The sequence below is a fragment of the Eubalaena glacialis genome, chromosome 12 (genome assembly GCF_028564815.1).
Source record: "Eubalaena glacialis isolate mEubGla1 chromosome 12, mEubGla1.1.hap2.+ XY, whole genome shotgun sequence".
Lineage (NCBI taxonomy): Eukaryota > Metazoa > Chordata > Mammalia > Artiodactyla > Balaenidae > Eubalaena > Eubalaena glacialis.
Window position 1 is genome coordinate 32,246,282 of NC_083727.1, and position 21,621 is coordinate 32,267,902.

Genomic DNA, 21,621 nt, shown 5'->3' on the forward strand with positions numbered 1-21,621 from the left:
AGCATTTATCAGCCATTACTCTTTTAACATTGCCTCTCCCTTATTCTGTTGTCTTCATGTAGAATTCTTGGCAGGTATATATAGACCCCTTCTTCTATCTTACATATCTGTGAATTTCTTTCATAGTGTTCATCTGTCTGTGCTGTATTCTGGATAATTTTTTCAGATCTATCGTCCAGTTCACCGGTTTTCTCTTTAACTCTATCAAGCCCTGTCCATTTGGATTATAATTTAATTAGTATAGCTTTATTTCTAGATGTTCTAATTGGTTCTTTTAAGAATCTGCTTTTTGATAGTTGCTTTTTCCTTGATATTTTAAAATATTCATTTATTTCTTTCAGCATATAGAAACATACTAATTTTGTGTTCTGTATTTGGTAATTCCATTGTCTACAGTCTCTGAATAACTGATTCTGATATCGTGTCTGATGTTCAATAATAGTAACTGGTTTCCTTGTGTGTTTTTGATTTTTTTGATTATGCTTGTTGGGATTTTATCTATGGGAATCATTTGCTTTAGCCAGACATTTGGGTACTCCAATCCTGGACCAGTTTAAACTGAATTCTCTCTTGTGTCAGTTTGGAATAAAAAAGATAATGTTATTAACAGTCTCCAGATCTGCTTGAGGACCATGTCATGGTAATTTTTCTCTCTCTCGTTTCTTGAGGTAGCGTCTGTAGATCAGTAATTCTGCTGTGGAATAAGTTAGTAAGTGTTGTATTAAAGAAAGATAATAGTTTATTTAGCCAGATAATTTTAGTAAACATCAGGTTGAATGATGATAAACGAGTTTGTTTTATTTTCCCACCATAGAGCTTCTCAGGGTATCTTATATGCAAATAGGAGTTTTGATGCTCAGTAGTTGTGTACATTAGGCAGAATTTTCCTTGTCCCACTCTACTCCCTTTTTTGGGGATTTGGGTGTATATGTGAAGCATCTCATGGGACCAATGGGAACAATAGAGCATACTCTGGCAAATATAAGTCTGCCCCCGATACCCTTGGCTTCTGCATACTGCCTTCTCACTGGCTCTACCTCTGTGTTTACACACTCTGTGGCTCTGTATGTATGAGTGTGTGTGTGTACGAGTGTGTGTGTGTATATCTATCTTGTATTTAAACTCCCTGAAGGAAGATGTGGTTGTATCTGGTAATCTTTATCCCCAGAGTAAGACATTGTCGTTGGGTAGAGCTCTTATATCTCATAGGCCACTGGTCAGTGTTCTTTGGACAAGTTGGACCAGGTACCTAGTTCAGTCTAGAGGGGTAGACTCATAGGACTTTTTTTTCAGGGGGGGTAGGTTTCATTTTTATTTTCTGTGTCTACCATTCTAATGTAAAGTTCCTGAGACCATATGTGTCTTATTTATGGTTCTTTCCTCAATGTCTTAACATAGGAACTGATATATATTAGATACAGAATTAGTATATGTGGAGCTTTTTAGCCTGGCAAGCCCTTGCGGTCACCTGAGAGTTCATCGTTCTGTAACCTCCAGTATCTTTTGAATAGAAACTGGTTCTGTCAGACTTTATAAACATCCAAAGTGAAAAGTAAGTTCTTTTGAATATGCTATTACTTTATCTTAAAAGATCATTTCCTTGTTTAAGATTCATTTCAGATGCCACAGTCTTGGTGAAGCTATGATATTTCTTTTTTTTTTTTTTTTTTTGGTAATTTAACTTTTTATTTAAAAATAAATTTAGGCTTACAGAAAAGTTGCATACACCCAAAGCTATGGTATTTCTCAGATGCTGTTACCATTCCATTCTTGGTGTTCCTCCATGCACTTTGTACGTGCATCTTTCAGTACACGCCTCATAGTATTGTTGCTTTTTTGTCTTCCCAGCCAGCCTTTGAGTTCATTGAAGGTGGAGATGCTGAATGGAAGCTTAAGTAATACGTGCATGTAGTTAAGATCTTATCAAGCATTTAAAATACCTATTTCCTGGAAAAGGGAAGGAGAGAATCATAGAGAGGCAGTCTGTGCATCTAGAAGATATTTTGGTGTTTGTTAGATGTGGGCTAATGAAAGACAGTTGGCAAGAGAATTCAGCTGTGATTGAGCGAGGCACTTGGTGTGGCACTTTGACATACACTCTCTTACTGGGTTAATTTGACCCTCACAGTGAGCTGTGAGAGAGCTGCGATCTCATCTTACAGTTAAGGAGACTAAGTGGTTCGCCCATGGTCACACTCGTCCAGTAATAGTAAACAGCTTACACAATGTCGAATGAGGGAGGGACTGAGTCTGACTGCAGCCCCATGCGGACGCGTCTTCCCTCTGCTGCCCAGCGGTACCAACACCAGATTGCGGTGGTGAGCTTTGCGGATGTTGTAATCTTTTAGGGGAATGCTGTCCATGAGAGCATGTTTCTATTTTTGAAATGGAAACCAGTGAGAAAGTATGATTTATTAATAAAAATTGACTGTAAGCCAATGTTAGAATGTGTTTTTCTCTTTGAACTGAGGTTTGTATGTATAGACATCAGTTGTTTTGACTATCCTTTTTACCCTAATTTCAAATAGCATTACAACCAAATAAAATAGCATGAATCTCCTTCGACACTGTCACGTTTCTCCATGATTTCTACGGCTAATCAATTTCAGTAGTTAGCTTATTTGAAAGTAGTTGTCATTTAGTCAGAGGTTTCCTAGAAGTAATAAGTTTGTTTGAAAACTATATCTGATTAAAGGCCAACTTCTTATATAAGCTTCCATTGAGTTCTTAGTGTCTTTCTAAAGAAGAAGATAATCTCTGCTTTATAGTCGTAGAATATCTTCTGTGACTCATTTATACCTCATTAAAAATACATAGTGTGTGATGAACAAGTAGATAGATGTGGCAAGAGCTGTAATAGTTTTCTCCCTTTGTTATCTTAGATAAGGACACTTCCTAATTACAAAGTAGGCACTGAAATTATAACTATGGTCAGTCACTATGAGCCTGAGTGGGTAAATGTCACCTCATTTAAAATAAGTATGTCACACAGAGTACACTGTAATATTGTATTTTTAGTTGATTCAACAAGCACCTATTATGCTGGGTAATTACTCACTGGAGATTGAGGAGTGAACAATGTTGTTGAAATTAATGTCAGAGAAAGCGAAGTCTATCTTAGATTATTGATTACCTTTGAAATATTCTTTGCTGTTGTTTGCAACCAAATCTCCTCACATCTACTCCAGGCTCTTACGAAGAAGAGATAATGGATTTTACTGCACATTTAAGAAAGTAACAATCATGATATGAGTCACCTTCTCCTCATAAAGTTAATTTAAAGTACTTCCAAACTCAGTCTTAATTATTTAGATTAATCATTGCATGCAGACCAGATAGTTTGAAATTCAGAACCTTTCATTTTAAAAGTTCAACACAAAATTTCATGTAAGTGAAGTTAGTTATTTTTCATGTTATAAAGCTCTTCAGCTTATAATAATAAGAGCCAATATTGGTTAAACCCTTACTATGTGCCACACACTGTTCTAAGCTCTCATTATGTATTATAACTCATTGAGTACTTACCACGTCCTCTGTGGTATATTCTGTTATCCCCATTTCACAGATGTACAAATTAAGGCAAATAGAAGTTAAGTGTCTTGTCCCTGGTCACATAGATTATAAATAATGGAAAGGTATTTAAAACTTTGGTATTTGGAATCCGGAGCCTAGTACTCTTATTTACTACACTATTATTTGCATGTACTTAAATATGTGGACACATAAACACATATCTGTTTTACATGTACTTAGTCATTTTTTGAATCTGTAGTGATGTGGATAGCACATTTCTTGGAATGTTGAAATAATGTAATCTGTGTGGCATTTTCCCTTTTCCCTCTACTATTTAATGTAATTCTACCTTTTAATAAAAAAAGTTACTATAAAAAGTTTGATAATAAAAGTTGCAGATTCTCCTTCGCAGGTCCTTCAGGCATGGATTTCTTACCTGTGGTTCAACAAGAGAAGGAAGAAAAGGTTAGAGGAGAGAAACACACTCTTGAATTGAGTTTCTGTGAAGACTTTATCTTTTGAAACCGCTTGTCAGAGTTGTCCTGATTTGAATTTGAAATGTCTTTTATATCTCGTTCCATTTTTAAAGATGTTTGTGTGGGAAACATTCATTTTCACACACTAGATGAACTAACTAGTAGACATTTTGATTGTGTGAGGGCATTCATCTTGAAGATGAACAAGTCTGCTGGCTTGTTCCTTTCTCACTCTCAGTCCAGGGGCTGCTTATATCCACGCAGGGCAGGGAGGCGTGTGTCTAACCTGACTTTGCAGTTGGGGGTTCCCAGGGCCGTGCATCTTAGTTGGAGTCACCACTTTATGTTTTGCCATTGATTAAATAATGAGCTTTTCTTCTATGGCTGTCACAGGCTTTTGTATCTCTGTTGATAGCAGCTTCTTCAATTAAAAAAAAAATAAAACACAACAAAGCAAGGCAAAAATAGGTTAAATCCTTAGAGGCAGCTCATTTACTGTCTCAGTTCCTTTCCCTTCTATTTTTAAGATTTGTTCTAAAGAGTGAATCATTCTTGAGAAAGAGTGTAGCTTGTACTGAAAAACATAATTCCTACTCTACAAATATCTTGGAACAAAAATCAAACCTAAGTGCTGATGGGATGAATCGTGTTAGGATACATTGAGGAATGGAGCTAAATGATTTTCCTGGGGAGAGTATACCTTGTAGACGTGACATGAGCCATCTTGAGGAACTGAGGGAGGCAGCTTGGGCATATTTTTGAACTATTTGAAAAACGAATAAGTGAACTCTTAGTATTTTACTTTTTTTAGTTTTTGAAATATTGACATGGAGTAACAGTAAAGCATAGAGGCTGATCGTGCTTTCATTTTAGAATTTATGCTTTATGAGTGTGTTGGGGGAGTCCAAAGTGAAAAAGTTATGAATCACTTTTTGGTATTATAAAAGAGGATTGGAATATAAATATTTCATATTAATTTATGCTAAATGTTATCTGATATGATGCCCTTGGTTTACAGTACTCATGGACTCATTAGTGCTTGAAAAGTAAAGATATTATTCTTTTTCCTCAGAAACGTGCTAAGGGACAAGTGTTATTTGACAGAGTGTGTGAACATCTCAATCTCTTGGAGAAGGACTACTTTGGACTTGTGTTTCAGGAGAACCCTGAGCAGAAAGTAAGTGAAGTTATTTCAAGTTTGTTTATATCATCTTAGAAAAATACTGTGGGTAACCTGTGTAAAATTTAGCTTTCAAATAACTTATTTTATGTTTTTACTGTGACATTTTATGTTCATTGGAGAAATTTGGAAAGATTTAAAACTTGTGTTTTCACATATAACTTTTTGCTATTGTGTGTTTGTGTGCTTTTCTACTTATATCGTAAGCAGACAGAATGGAATATCTTATACTACATTAATTGTTAGAAACTGAAAGAACTGGTTTTAAAATTTTTATGTTGAATTTTTAGCTCTTGAATTCCCCTGTATTCTAGGAATTAAGCTTGTCTGAAAAGCAGGGAAGGAGGCATATTGGAAGAAATGTCAAGGGAATCCATTTGTACTTGTCTGGAGAGAGTGTTTGCCTTGCTGAACAGATTAGTGGTTGTGTGGGGTGAAGGTGTTCCTTGCCCTGTGGTGTGGGTTATTGGGGGCAAAAAGAAAGGCAGGGCCCCGCCTGACTCAGGTGGTAGACTCAGGCCCCGCCTGACTAGGAGTGCCAAAATCAAGGTGCCAGCCAATTCACTGTCTGGTGAGGGCCCCCTTCGTGGCTCGTGGACAGGGCCTTCTCATGGTGTCCTCACATGGTGGAAGGAGCAAGAGAGCTCTCCAAAGCCTCTTTTATAAGGCCACTAATCCCATTCATGTGGGCTCCACCTGCATGACCTAATCACCCTCAAAGGCCCCAACTCCAAATACTATCACGTTGGGGATTAACTTTCAGCATGTGAATTTTGGGGCAGGACCCAAACATTCAGTCTCTAGCACTTTCCTCTTTGTTGAGGAAGAACTGCTCCTTTTCTATTTCACTTTCTGAGTATTGGGACTTAACTCTGGAGGAGAAGATACCAAGTATAGGAGTGAAGAGTGAAGGTTTGTTCCAGGGTTACACCTAAAGTGAAGCCCTTTTAAGTCTGTTAGCTGGTGGCTGTGGGCAGACTCACTGTGATCATTCTCTCTGAGGATGCACAGAGAGAGCACTTGGTCACAGTGCACTTTCCTGTGCCTAACGTTCACGTCACAGTCAGTTGGTAGATGGATATAGGCTGTAAATTTTATTTGCCCGCATGCCATCATTATTTGTATTTATACATCCTGGTAATGAAATATAAGGTACTAAGAGTGATAATTATATATAAATTAAATTTTCTCAACTTACTTAGCTTGAAATCTTTGACTCCTAATTTGTGGTTTAATTCTACATTTAAACTGAAGACAATTAAATTGCATGCCTGCCTGCTGAATAGTGTGTGAGCATTCTCATTAGAACTCTGTTTAGAGTACTTTTCTTAGAAGTAATAACATATTAGACATTCGACTAAATAAACTAGGTGCTCTTTTTAGACTTTAAATTATAAGGTAGTCTTGATAATGTTTCCAACCATGTGCCCTTCTGTTGGCCCTCAGAGCTGCAAAAGAGAAAGTGATGGAAATTTGGCTGTCATTACCCACTTTTTCTGAGATTATATTTTGGTACATTCAGGAGCATTTAATCTTTTTAAAAAAGGAAGACCATCTAATATGTTGTAGAATATGTAGAATAACATGTTCTGTTAGTAGAAATAGGATATGCTATATTAAGACATATGGTATTTCTGGAACAGTAGATTTGCGTGAGAAAGTGGTGTTTAGATAGAAGGATTCACTATTTTTTATTTTGCTGACTCTTACGTGTCTAATCTATATCTTTCACCTGAATCTCAGACTCATATACTTCACTGCCTACTGGACACTACACTCAGTTGTCTTAAAGCAAACGCATCATCTTCCTCTTAAACTTCATTTGTTCCCTGAAGAGTGGGGAGAGGTTCCTTCTACTTTTTATACCTCTTTTCATTGCTTATCAGTCAACAAGTTCTGTCTTTTCTACCTGCTAACATCCCTCTTTTGTTTCTCTTTGTCCACAGTTCTTGCTTTGGTTTAGGCTCCTGTCATCTCTTGCTTTGACTATTTTATTAGCCTCCTAACTGGTCTAACTGTCCAGTCTCAGGCCTCTGTGATCATTCTTCACCTTGCTGCTAGATCGAACTCTCGAGAAGGCATATCCCATCTTGGCACTCATTGGCTTCAAACCATTTAATGGATACAATCTAACCCTCTCAGTGTGAATTACAATCTTGGTCATGTGACTTGCGTCTACTTCTTTACCTTCATTTCTCAGTAACCTCTCACATGCAGTCCATATTGAACTCACTCCAAATTTCTCTCCTAAGGGGAGCTTTGCCAGTCCATACTATATCTGCTTGAACATACTATCTCTTACATTTGGAATATCCTTCTCATTTTTTTGGTATCTGAATGTCTACTCTTCCTTAAGATCCAACTTAGGTGTCCTACTCTATGAGATTTTCCTTGACTGTTTTCCACCACCATCCCTCCTGCCCCCAACTCAAGGATTGAGTTGACAGTTCAGTCATCTAGACATTTAGCACAAACCTTATTTGTTTATCAGTCTTTCTCCCCATTGCTCTAGGAACTTCTTGAGGGTAGAGGCCTTAACTTTTATCTGTGTAACATCTGTATATCTAGACATTGTCAAATATTTTAAAAATACTACCTGTGTGCCATCTCACACCCATTAAGATGGCCACTATAAAAAAACAAAAAACCCAGAAAATAACAAATGTTGCCGAGGATGTGAAAAAATTGGAATCCCTGTGCACTGGTGATGGGAAGGTAGTATGGTGAAGCTATTAGGAAAACAGTATAGAGGTTACTCAAAAAATTATAAATAGAATTACCAAGTGATGTAGCAATCTTACTTCTGGGTATATATCCAAAAGAATTGAAAGCAGGATCTTGAAGAGACATTTGCATACCTGTGTTCATTGCAGCATTACTCACAATAGCCAAGAGATAGAAGCAACCCAAATGTTTCTTGATGGATGAATTGGATAAACAAAATGGGGCATATACAAGGTGTGGTGAATGGAATGTTATTGAGCCTTAAAGAAGGAAATCTTGTTCATCCTATAACATGGATGAACCTAGAGGATATTATATTGAGTGAAGTTAGTCACAAAAAGACAAGTACTGTATGAGTCCCTTATATGAGGTATCCCTAGTCAAACCCATGGAAACAAAGTAAAATGGTGGTTGCCTGGGAGTGGGGGGAGGAGAAAATGGGAAGTTGTTGTTCAATAGGTATAGAGTTTGTTTTGCAAAATGAAGAAGTTCTAGAATCTGTTGCACAACAATGTGATATAGTTAGCGCTACTGAACTGTACACTAACAATTGGTTAAGAGGGTAAATTTTTATGGTACGTGTTTTTTACCACAATTAAAAAAAATACTACCTGTGTGCAAACCAGTGTACTTCTGCAACTCTAGCAGTAAATAATTAAGACATAGACCCTGCCTTCATGGATGTCCCCACTTAGTCCTAGTTGAGAAGACAGAGTAAAAAAACCTGAATTACACAGTTACTAAATTTTGATTACTGTTCTACAGGAAAGATTCAGGTTATTAACGGGGAAGACTTCTTAGGAGAGAATGATGCTTAAGGAGAGATCTGAAGTGTGAGTGGGCTTTGGGCGAAGGGACATGGGAAGCACACATACAGGGCCCTGGGCAGGAGTAGCTGTCCGCTTGCTAAATGGAAAGACATCTGTTGTGGTTAATGGGGGGAGACTGGGTGTTGATAAGGGGTCAGATTATGCAGGGCTATCTAGGCTATATGTCTGTATTTCAAGGCTTGGGAGATCTCCTTTATCCTAAGAAAAATGATTAGTCATTGATAGGCTGACACAGTGATGTAAGACAACCAGTCTTGCCTTTAAAAAGGTCTGAGAGAGGGAATACGAGCAGGACTGCTCACCCAAAGCACAAAAGTAGCCTCAGTTGAGGTTGTGGTAGTGAAGGTAGACGAGCCAATGATTTAGGAGAGGTGTGGATTGCTGTTGACAGTCCGGCTGAGAATGGAGATCATAAAACTGTGATGGCAGCAGAATACATTGGTGTGTGCTTCTCTAATTGCTCTCTGCACCCTGGGTATAACAGTGGAGAAATGGGGTATTAAAGGGGAGTTGGCTATGTTCACGGTAGTTATGGTAAGAGGGCAAAAGATTGAGAAAAGTGGAGATGCTGATGCACAGGTTATCAAGCTGATTATTCATAGGATCACAGGAACATAACTGAAGCTGAAATGGGCTGATAGGCTGGGAGAAAATGGCTGGGACCAAGGGATGAAAGTCCAAAGAAGTCGACAGGCAGGTACAGTGAGAATAACTGGCTAGAAGACTTAGGAGAGGAAATGATTGCATCTGAGAATGGAACAATGACATCTAATGAGGTGGAGAACTCTGTGTGATGACACGACTGAGTGTTCAGCTATGAAAAGGGATGGCTGAGGTCAAGGAGAGGCTAAGGTCATTAGGGCAGAGACTATTAAGATAAGGTTAAGTTTGGAGGGGTTCTCCATAAGGTTCTCATTGACAAAAAAGGTAATACTAAACAGGGAACTCATAATTCCTTATTTTACTCTGTAGTTTCTCTTACAAAATTCGAGATGAAAATGCTCACAAAATTAGGCGCACACTTTGTTATCTAGGCTTTAACTATAGAACAGTGGGAGAATAAACAGCGGGGTGTCCTTTCTGAAATACTCACTTTTCAGGAAATCAGTGTTCACATGTGATTGGCAATATATTTAATCATTCATATATAATCTGATTTGCCTTTGTAACTTTTGTGTTGTATATATTTTGTTTTATTCCTTCTTGCTTATGTAGACAAAATCCAGTCCTCAAGAAGTCTGGGCTAAAGAGCTCTTACTTTTCAAATATAGATTTGTATCGTGTCCTTTTTTTTTTTCCATAGAAACTTATTACTATCGCACCAACTCAGCTCATGCAATTTCAACAATAGGATACTATAGGAAATAGGATTTAAACTGCTTTTTAAAATGCTGAATATTATCTATATTTAAGGACGTTTTCAGTCACTGATCATTTCAACATATTACAATGTAAAGCCATGGTTATTTGTATGAAAATTTTCCATGGAAAGGAATATCTCATCTTATTTTAGTGTAGTGCTGTGTCTCTCATGGTTGGAAGCCTTCCACTTTACTCTTGAGTATGAAAATCTATCATTATTAGTGTTAGAACTTTTTAATGTCTGTAGAGAACTCATGTAAACTTTACTATGGAAAATTTTGTTAGAAATATGTGAAATCAAGCAACCTGTTATTCTTTTATACACAGAATTCCCAGTCCATATAGTTCTTGTATTCATGTCTAAATGGAACCATCATTAAGGATATTGGACTATCTTTAAAGGGAAAATGTTGTCTTGAATTTTTGATGTTAACAGAGTTTGGCATCTAGCCCAGGGTTTTTTTTTTTTTTTTTTTAATTATTTATTTACTTTTGGCTGTGTTGGGTCTTCATTGCAGTGCACGGGCTTCTCATTGCGGTGGCTTCTCTTGTTGTGGAGCACTGGCTCTAGGCGCGTGGGCTTCAGTAGTTGTGGCTTGAAGGCTGTAGAGCACAGGCTCAGCAGTTGTGGCACATGTAGCCCAGGGTTTTTAATGTCATTTTGCTTCAAGTCATGTTGAAAGGGGAGCTTGTTTGAAGTGTAGTTGATATCCACAGCTAACTTTATGAAAATTGATTAACGCATTTCTCTGATGGCCAGACCATTTCCTCCCCCAGAAACTAGAACTAAAAACTCTCGTATTAAACTGTTTGTCACATATAAACTATTCTTTGATAAAATTCTATATTCAATCCAGTTACACCTTATAATACCGCAGACAGGTGTTGGAATCATGTTCTCCCAGATGCATAGTGAATGTTTCACTGTATCAGAGGGCCTGTAAGGTTTCTGCTAACACCAACGTTATGGCAGTGTTCTTAGACTTAATTTAGACAGAGGGATAATAAAGGGGATCTGCTTCAGTGCTATAAATTCTTAAAGGAAAATGCAGATTTTAGACAAAATTATTTACTTTTAACATTTGGTAATAGGGTGTGTGTTGGATTAAGTTTAATTTCTCTCACCTGGCAAAATTGACAAGCACCAATTTTGAAGGCTTGGCTAGGCATTTTGAAAAACTTCTAACTCTGGGGTCTTAGCATCTATCCTGAAGGAGAATTAGGTGAGATAGATATTTTTGGGAGGGAGGGAATTAGAAGATAGATTTTGTGACTGTATCTTGAGCTGTTTTCTAAATCTAGTGTGGCCAGTGGCCCAAGACAGGCAGCTGGCTGCATGTTCAGACTGCTGATGAGATGCTGCCGGTTGATGGGCCTGAGTGCTCATGTTTGCCAGGTGAAAGTGGTTAGCACTCCTGTGGAATAAAAAGACTGTGGCTCTTGACATTATTTGATACAGCTGTTTAGTGTGATGGGGAGGAAGCAGTCACCTGCTAGGGCTTTCTGCAGGAGGCCGTCAACAATTAGAATATTTAACCAGTGAAGGCTGGAGGTCTTCCTGACAAGCCAGTTAAAGGACTTGAAAAATGTCTCTCTACATTTGACTTCCATTAAAGACAGGAATTTCTACACAAAAAGAAAGCTCTGGTTCTACTACTCAAATGGTGGTGCAGGGCCCAGCAGCATCGTCACCACTCAGAAGCTTGTTAGCAGTGAGGAATTCCAGGTCCTCACCCTGGACTTACTGACTTGTAATCTGCATTTTAACTAGATCTTCAGGTAATTCACATATACCTTTAGGCTTGAGAAGCACTGATCGAGGGGATAAATGCTCTTTTGAGGTGGCAGAGAGAATTATAGGAGTTTGGGATGTCAAGAAAGCCAAGAAAGTAGGGGGCCCTAATAACCCAAGTGGCTCGGGGTGGCAGGAGTGTTCTGGTACTCATAGCCTCTTAGGTGGGAGTGAGGCTGTTTGCAGTCAGCCTGGACATTTGGACCATATAGTCTCTGAGGTTTTTTCTAACACCAACATCCTATGAATATAAATATAGTGATTCATAATCAAGCTTTTATATTTTTCTAGATGTTTCTGTTGTTGGAAGATAATTGAGAATCACCTTTATTTAACACTTTTTCTGAGAACCAGTCAAATATTATAGGGAAATACCAGAAGACTTGGTGTTAACCAAGACTGTTCTGCCCTCAGATTTGCAGTGGGTAAGAGAGCAGGATTAAGGAGCTTCTCTAATTAACTGACAGAAAGACTTAAGTGTGAAAAAAAAAATGTGTATAGCTGTTTGCTGCTTAGTTAAAATTTTTTTCTCTAACCTTCCAAGGCAGGTTTTTGGTTTTAACTTTTTCTTTGTGCCTAGATTCCTTTAACAGTCTGGTGAATTCTGTGGGCTGCTTCTCAGAACAGTGTTTGAAATGTATGATTATACAAAACAGGCCTATAAAGGAAGCCAATATATAACATTCTCAACATATTAATTTAAAAAATTGGGATAAATTCATCATCAATATCTAATCCCTACTGTGATTTCAAAATATTGATTAGCATAAATGCTATTTTGAGATCTGTAACTACTATAATGTGCTGTGGAAATAGTTTTGATTCCTATGAGTGACAAAGCTAAAGGCACTGCTGATATTAGCCAGGTTTTTTTTGTTTTTCCCCCTACATTCATAATTAATAGTAATGCTAAATTTCAGCTAAAGGTTAGTGAAGATAAAGATGTAACATTTTTTTCCCCCCAACTGATTCACAGACTCTTGATTTCATGTTCTAAGGTGATTGAATAACACTGACATTCTAGGGCCACATTTTAATTTTAACTTACTTTTGTTGGAAGCCTGTGATAGGATTCTCTAAGGAGAAGGGGTCTGATTTTTAATCTCATCTGGCCCATGACTACAGTGAGTGTAGTTTTTGAATCCAGAGTCTGATTTATTAACTTTTTGTGGGTAGAAGTAGTCACATAAATATTAACTTCTTTAATATATGTAATATATCTCCTTTGGAAATAAAAAGTTATGTGAAGAAGGGATATATACTGAAAGGTGATAGAACAATTTAATTTTATCATTGCCAAAAAACATCTACTATTAAAGGCACTAGATAAAGTCCATTGCATGTATACTTACTCTTCAGGAAGCATTTGAATGAATGTTTGAAGAGAACAACCCCATGAGGTAGATGATATGATCTTCATCTTGAAGTTGAGGAAACCGAGGCTTAAAGAAGACAAGGAATGAGCCCAGGGTCACAGAGTTGGTGGAAAGCCAGAATTTGACTCTGTGTAGTTCTGATTCCAAAGTCTATGTATGTGGCAGCCAAATCTTTAAAAAATGGGAATGGTGCCCTATAATCTGTCATGGTGTGTGTGAGTGTGTGCATTCACGTCATTCTCTGATGGCTTTTTCCATCTTTTTGCATCTGCTTCTTGAGCCACCCAGCACTCCTCAAGTGTCAGAACCAAGAAATTCATTTTTATTATTTATCTGTTAAAAAGTTTTATGTCTGCTATTTACTTACAATTGATAATGCAGATAATAGACTGGTATTTCTTTTAAAAGTCATGTTAAGGCATTTTTGGTTGTTTTACTTATGAATTTATGAGCCTAGGCAATAAAATTATATCCCACTCATGATCTAAGTGCTCATTGGAGCTAATTATTCAAACAAAAATAAACCTGAGACAAATAATATAACCTGTGGTCTTTTAAATTGATCACAGCATGGGAAGGGAGGAGACAAGCAGTGGGCCACCAGCCAACAGGTATTAATTTAGTACTTACCCTGGTTGCCTAGAACTGCCAAGTCCTGTGAAGGATGCAGGGAATAATGGTCTATCCTGGCCTTGCAAAGACCTCCTTACTCCTGGGTGGGAATGGAGTTCACAGTGTGGAAGTGGGTGTGGTTAGCAGCTGGGTACCAAAGGGCAAACCAGGTCGGTGGATGCAACAAGTCCTCTCTGCTGCCGCTGTTTGATCACATCAGGTAAACTGTGCCCGCTCAGTTTTTGGATGGGCTCTGAAATAAAGAGAATACGCCGCTTTGGTCTTAATATTGTGCCTGGCAACGTTGTGGAAAGTGGCCCGAGAATGACAGCGAGTCTGAATGTGGTTGGCTGGCGCACAGAAACTTATTACTCATACTCCTGGGTCTGCAGAGCCAGATTGACTCTCTGCATGCTGTGCAGAAACTGTCAGGTGGCTTGTACGAGGCTTTGGTGCTTCATGTGAGAATGGACGGTGCCGGTGGCTGGGACACAGGGTTACTCCTTGGGGTTACAGAAGATGATGCTGCTTCCACCCTCTTCCTCCGAGAACAGAGAGGTCTTTTCTTTTCTTTTTTTTTTTTTTTTTTTTGCTGTTCTGTGAGAGACATCTATACCAATTGTCACACAGTGAAACTGGGGATTTGGAAGGGTGTGTCTAGGCCTTTAATAAGACCAGTAGTTTCCCCTCCCCTCTCTTCTTTCTTCTGTGCTCATGTTCTGAGGGATTTTTTTCCTTTTCAGTTTGGCACGAGTTGTGTCTGATTCAGTTTTTCTTGCTGTGGTTGTTACTTCCTTGGACGAAATACCACAACACTTTTGACTCTCCTTCCCTCTCCCCCAGCCAGTCCCCTGTCTGGGCCAGAGGCTGAATGATGTGTTTTTCTCATCCTTGTGCCTCATGATAGCCCGCCATTTGGGAGCCAGCTGTTGGCGTGGACAGCTGCTGCAGGGCCGGGAAGCTGAATGCCAGGCTCTCTTCTCGGAGGAGAATTAGAGCTGCTCCTTGACGCAGCACTGGAGGTACCCTTCACATCAGTGGGCCATGCAGCTGGGCCACCAGTGCTATGAAACTTAGACCAAGCTCTGGTAACTCTTTGTTGAGAGGGTTGAATATAGCCAGTGTTAGAACAGGGCCATGCACACCTTGGATCCTTGCTGCCCTGAGTATAAGCCCTGAATGGTATAGTAAGACCCGTTGGGGGGGGGGGGTCTGTGCAGCTTTGCTTTCAAAGCATCCTGTTGTTACTACTTCTTAATAGTGTGTAAGTTAATGTTCCGTTGTACCCATTCAACATATCGTTAAGATAGTAGGTTATAATTTTCTATGTAGCAGTAAACATTTTAATTGTTTGCTTTATGTATCTGAATAAAATTCTGTTTAAACACAGATGTTATAATACATGATTTGGGATGCTTTTAGAATGAATGAAACTTATTTATTCTAAAGCCAATTATTTGAGTCAGTTTAATATATCTCAAAAATGTAATTGTTCTATTAGTGAAGATAAAGTGAACTTTAATAATGACTTGAGGATAAGGTAGGAGAAGTATAAAAAAAAACATATATATAGCATATACATAAACACACACACATATGCAAATTTTTTTTTATTGGATACATCTTTTGCCTGTAGCTTTAAAAAACAAATATTTAATGTCCTCAGAGGGTTTGAACCTAGTAGTTCAAATTTGGTCTTTTTCGCTTTAAGGTATTATAGTGGTTTCCTAGAATCTTTTTTAACTTTCTCAAAGGGTGGAAATAAAGGAAAAGTGAAAGGGAGTTCCTTATGATTGTGACTTTCAACTTGGAATGAAGTTTTAGAAGGATGTTTAAATCTTCCAGGAAGGAAAATACTGGCTCCAATCTGACAGTACTTCTCCATGGCGTTGTACAGTTGCAGGCAGAAACAAAGTTTAAGGAGGAATTGGCTTTAGGAGTTGAGATAATTGTGTTTGATGGGGGTATGTGTACTTTTAACCAATAATTTCCAATTCACATTTTATCCATGAATAAGAGCCAATTATTGTCCTTGACTGAGCTCTCATTTCAGTGTCCACAGGGGCTGTTTGCTGGCAGTACTACTATAGAATAAAGACTAGATGCAGATGTATTATGTCTCGTCATTTGGGTAGATGTTTGATTTCACATCCAAGAAAATGAGGCCCAAGAGACCCCCCTTAAAGTGTTTTAATATTTTATTTATAACACACACACAAACACGCATTCAAAAAGAAATCAGTACTGAGCCCAGTGGAATGCTAGTAGCTGTTTGCATAGGACTTCGTTAAAATGTTTACACTTAAATAAGTACGTGAACTGTAAACTGTTCCATTTTGGACTCTGGACTATTTCTTATGGGTTAATTAACCTTTTTTTTCTCCCCCTGCAGAACTGGCTAGATCCCGCAAAAGAAATAAAGAGACAGCTGCGAAGTGAGTATTAAATCATCATACTTTGGAGTTATCAAGTTAATCTTTACATCTATGTTTTTCTATCTTTACTAAAATTCACAGGAATGTAAACTAGAATAAGATAGTGATAGAATGATCAGCTCTATTTTGCATTCATATCATGTAGGAAGTTGAGACTCAACAATATTTCTGTAGAATCATGACTGTTTATTTTGGTCCTGGCTTAGGGACTCCTCTACTGGTCAAGAGGTTATAGACTCCTCTTCTTAAATATTCCCTCACAGTGTCTGCCGCTGTGAAGCAACACCTGATCTTTATCTCTGGGGAAAAGTATGAGAAGCTGCTTTTCTGTAACTTTCCCTTTTTATATGAAATGTACCCAAGAGAGCCCTATTACTCTTGCCTTGTCTACTTGATTTTGGCTGTGTGTCCAATTAGTTTAATTAGTAAGCATACCTCTGGCTCCAGAGGCATATGGATGCACTGTTTCTGGATGTCCTGGAGTGAGGGTTTGAGGAGTGAAGGGCATGCAAAATGATCCTTCACGTCCTCTGAGGTGTTTGCCTTCTCTCCTCCTGTGGCCACGTTTTGTGCTCTGAGTCTGGGTTTGTTCTTAGTTCTGCTTGTCCCTTTCTTCCATTTCCCCTTTTGTTCTTACTGTCGTCTCCCTTAGTGACTTACGTGTCCCACTCTATCTAACCAGCTTCAGTTCCCTCCTGTGGCTGGTTTTGTGATATCTGCGTCACGAATCATTATCACCTCAGAACAATCTCTGATAGGGGATCTGGCTACTGAATTTACTTCAGGGTCTGTGAATGACTTAAGCAGAAAAGGGAGGGAGCCACAAACAGCTGGACCGTTTAGACAAGAGAACAAAATTCTTACCAGCCCTTTGGACGGTGGGCCCCAGAGCTGTCCAGGGAGAAGCCATTTCCCTGAGTGCCGGCCTGCAGGACGCTCTTTGCACTGTTGGTTTCATTTCCCTACTTATTTATCATTCCCAACTTATTTATTCCCAACGTCGGAACACTGGAACACATCTATGCTTTTCCCTTCAGTTCCTTTCTGTCTACCTTCCGTCTCATTTTCAATTCTCCACATTTGTTTTCTTTATTTCTTTTTCTTTCTCTCTCAAATTATTAATAATTTTGGGAGTTTTCCTATCATTTCTTTCCTTCTCTACTCTCCTTTTTTTTTAACTGAGTGTATACCTTATTTTTCCTATTTCCTCTCCTTGTAGACTCATCTTTCTTTTCATTTTTTTAATATCTTTGATTAGAGTGACCTTCCTGATTTGCCCAGGACTGAGGGCCTGAGGGGTTTCTCAGGATGTGGGGCTTTTAGTGCTAACTGGGGTGGTTGGTCACCCTATCTTTTGACTATTATCCCTGGCTTTCCATCCTTCCCTCCCTCCCTCTCCCACCCCTCTGCCCTGCGTTTATTATCTTGGTGTTTCATCCATTCGTGTTTGCTTCATAATAGAAAAGGGGGAAAGTAAAGAAAAGGAGTAATTAGACAGAGATACATTATGCTTACATTATGGAAGAAACTGTACCAGAAAGCATCAGAACTTTTCCTAGTCCCTTCTGCGGTTGTTAAAACTCTGCAAAGTGCGTGAATTCAAAAAGGTATGGATGCTTGGTTCTTTCACTTTCTCTGAAACCCTACTTGCCAAGTGACCCAAACCATGGACGGAACAGGATAACCTCTGAAACATGATTGATGTTCCATTGAATTTGTTTCCTATAGTTTTGCTTTGGCTTTTGTTGGATTATGTTTGTGTGCTACTCACTTCAGAGTCATGGAGCTATCCTAACTTTTGGAAGGCAAGACTCTTTCTTGCTGATTATGAATCACGGTCTTACGTTTTGATTATTTGTGAAGTTTTTTTTTAGAGTTATTTCAGGACTTTTGCCCTTGTGGTTTGGCAAGAGGAGTAACAGTAACACAGGATTTGGCATTTTCAAACTATTGGAGCTAGTTCCCTAAGTGGAATCCTGTACCGTCCTGATCATGAAAGTAGGCTGAGGAAATGAAGTTTTAGCTGTTGCATTTTACCTCTTTCTTTCTGCTTGTGTTAAAATGGATGAAAGAACTGTTTGTTCTATCTTAGCCCAACCTCTGCTGTGATTTATTGTCATTCAGTTAACAGAGGTAAACATTAATCTTTTTTGAGTTACTTTTGACAACTGACAGCCTATCAGTTTCTGTGTAAAAGTTGTCCAAAAATCTTTATTTTCTCAAATGTACACAAATAAGACTATATAGATATATAAGGCAATATATCTTAGGCTTGCCTGTATTAGTATATAAACATGATATGATAATCCTGTGATGACTTTGCTTAATTATGCGTTAGTAATTACCTTGAAGAAGTACATATGCATCACAGCCAACCTGGTGCTACTGGCCAAGAAATGGCATGCCTCTTAATACTCAAGAAAGTTCTATATCTTTTTTATGATGTTTTAAATGTATAGAGGGAACTTAAATCTTTTTACTAAATTTGGCAGGTTTGCGTTATCAGTAGAATAATGATGTATTGAGCCAAAATCCAGCAAGAGTTCTGTGTATTCACAGTAGCTATTCAATAACTCTTCATTGACTTCTGAGTGGGAGAAAAGTTAGTGTGTCTACGGTGAGAAAAGAACAAAATGACCCATTGAGCAAGAGAATGGGATTCAAGAAATTTTTCTTCAAGTCCCTAAATGAAAGCAACTGTGAGCCCTTCAAATATGTGTGAAATGAAATAACACACACACACACACACACACACTTTTTATGTTTTTATTTGGAAATACCATGAACTTTGAGTATAACTCTGAATTCAGACCATTGGAATTATTTTGATCCCTTTATGAAAATAATACCTGCCCTGTCCCCAGAGTTGAGTGGGTTTTTTTTTGTTGTTGTTGTTCATTTGTTTTTAAAGCCATCTGAAGCATGATAAATCAAACATAAGTTAAATGGTAATGTATAAATAGCAATGTTTTAACTTTCGTTAAGTCATTATGACATGGTTGTTTACTGTATTCACTGTATGAGTATTCTTAAGCCTAATTTATAAAACCTGGGAAATATTTTTATTGTCTTTAAGTATTGTTACATTTTATCACTCTCTCCCTTCCAATAGCCCATTAATCATTTCTTGAATAGTTATAGTGGTCATTTGATCATTGCTCCTCTTCCCCCAACAATATAGAAATCCTAAATTTCTTTTTTTTTAATAAATTTATTTTATTTATTTTATTTTTGGCTGCGTTGGGTCTTTGTTGCTGAGCGCGGGCTTTTCTCTAGTTGCAGCAGGCAGGGGCTACTCTTGTTGCGGTGCACAGGCTTCTCATTGCAGTGGCTTCTCTTGTTGCAGAGCATGGGCTCTAGGCACACGGGCTTCAGTAGTTGTGGCACACGGGCTTAGTTGCTCCGCGGCTTGTGGGATCTTCCGGGACCAGGGCTCGAACCCGTGTCCCCTGCATTGGCAGGCAGATTCTTAACCACTGCACCACCAGGGAAGCCCTCTTTTTTTTTTTTTTTAAAGTGTGGAGACTATTTGGCATCTAGAGATCCTGTCGTTAAAACAAATCTTATCTCAGAACTATTACATGAAGTTTATATTAAAATTTTTGCATACTAGATCACCATGTAAAACATTTGTTGACATACCAGTAAATGTTTATAAAAAAGTGAACCTATTATTCTTTGATGATGGGTTATTTATGGAATTGATTTTTACTTTATTTTTCACTTCATTTTTGCTTTGTAAATGATATTTTCTTTAAATTAAAAAAAATTCTCTAAATTGATTTATAGCAGGACTGATCTATACTATTTGAACATTGACCTTTAAGTTTTATCAGTATAAATGGTGATTGTGTTGGTTGCATAAATAATCATGATCTTTAATAATTACAGATCTTCCTTGGCTGTTCAGCTTTAATGTGAAGTTTTATCCTCCTGATCCTTCTCAGTTGACTGAAGATATCACCAGGTACTTTACATTTATACTAAAAATGATTCTTTACTTACAGCTCTCATTTATTTCAGTGCCCTGGGGGGGAATGGTGGTAATTTTAGGATTAAAACCAAAACATTTTTTCTTAAGCTGAGTTTTAGAAGTTTCCTTGGAAGTGGATATTCCAAAATAGTTCGAAATGTTTCTAGTTTCAGAAATTTTATTCACTTTTCTTTAACTTCCCATTTATATTCGAGTAATGGAATATTTTTAAAAAATTGCAGCAACTTTGTTTCCTATGTTATACTTTCAAAAATCACCGGTATTTAATATTTCAGATTTTAATACTAAGATAGTTTTTATTGTGTAACCCATGTGTGCCTGTGTACTAATCTCAGCTTACAAACGTGATATAAAGGTAGAAAAATGAAAAACTTTTTAAAAGTTAATTTTTGGAAGTCTCTTGAACTGTAATTTTTACACACACACACACACACACACATACACCTGCTCCCCAGGATAAAAAACTAATAAGGTAGGCTTTCTTATGTAAGAGTCAGTAGCTATTTCATTTCCATCTCCTCTGAGATTATCTGGACAATACAGACACGTGCTTAAATTGCAAATAAAAGTTTCAGTTTAGGAGCAAGAGAGCATTTACTGATTTTGAGAGTGACTAAGTATTTGAATGGGAACAAGGAACATTTAGAGTCCACGAGTACCTTGATATCTTAGCCCTATTAAGCTGGGTATCAGCGATTGGAATTCTTAGCTTTGGTAAGAGTAGGTCTGTAGAGTGATTTGTATATATTTTTAAAAGATTATTTACCTGGCCAAGGAAAACTGCATTCTGTATATATACTTTTGGAAAATTGGAGGGTGTTAGCTAAAGACTCTGTTTTTGATTCCGGCGGTGTCTGTGTCCTTGACGTTTTCTGCTAGGCCAGTTTTGTCGTCAGATGTGAAGTTGGGTGGACATTTAAGCAAGTGCGTGATATCCATGTGAACTAGGAATAATGGAGATTTTTTTCCAAGATTGGATAAATGACAGGCCTTTTTTCCCCCCCTTTACTAGTTATTGCTGAATAAGGATTTACTGATACTAATTAAGTTTTGATTGAATTAGCTTCAGCTAGTAAATAATAAATAGCAGCTTTTGTAACTACGCAGTGAGCTGCTTAGAGCATGAAACTTGACAGGTTGCTGTGCGTAGGATACAGAGCCTCACTGCGGGAGGGCCTTTGAACAGTGCACATAACTGGGGCTTTGTGACCCAGCGCCCTCTTTGTACATACATTCCTCCTTGCAGTGATTTGTTTGGGGATGATAATCCTTTGGTGATTGCAACTTTGTAGCATCGGTAAAGTGCTTTGGTTTTCCTTTTAGAGGG

At 38.0% G+C, this 21,621-nt stretch overlaps 1 protein-coding gene across 17 annotated transcripts in view; it reads left to right on the plus strand.

Moving 5' to 3' along the window:
* EPB41L2 (erythrocyte membrane protein band 4.1 like 2) overlaps positions 1–21,621 on the plus strand; it is a 210,451-nt gene that overhangs the window by 126,286 nt on the left and 62,544 nt on the right. For all 17 annotated transcript variants that reach the window (XR_009702871.1, XM_061207161.1, XM_061207155.1 and 14 more), the window contains exons 4-6: positions 5,062–5,166; positions 16,258–16,300; positions 20,192–20,267. Coding sequence is in view for 16 of the 17 variants with exons in the window: in XM_061207161.1 (XP_061063144.1) it covers positions 5,062–5,166; positions 16,258–16,300; positions 20,192–20,267 (224 nt within the window). In the remaining variant the exon portion in view is untranslated. The remainder of the gene's footprint in view (positions 1–5,061; positions 5,167–16,257; positions 16,301–20,191; positions 20,268–21,621) is intronic.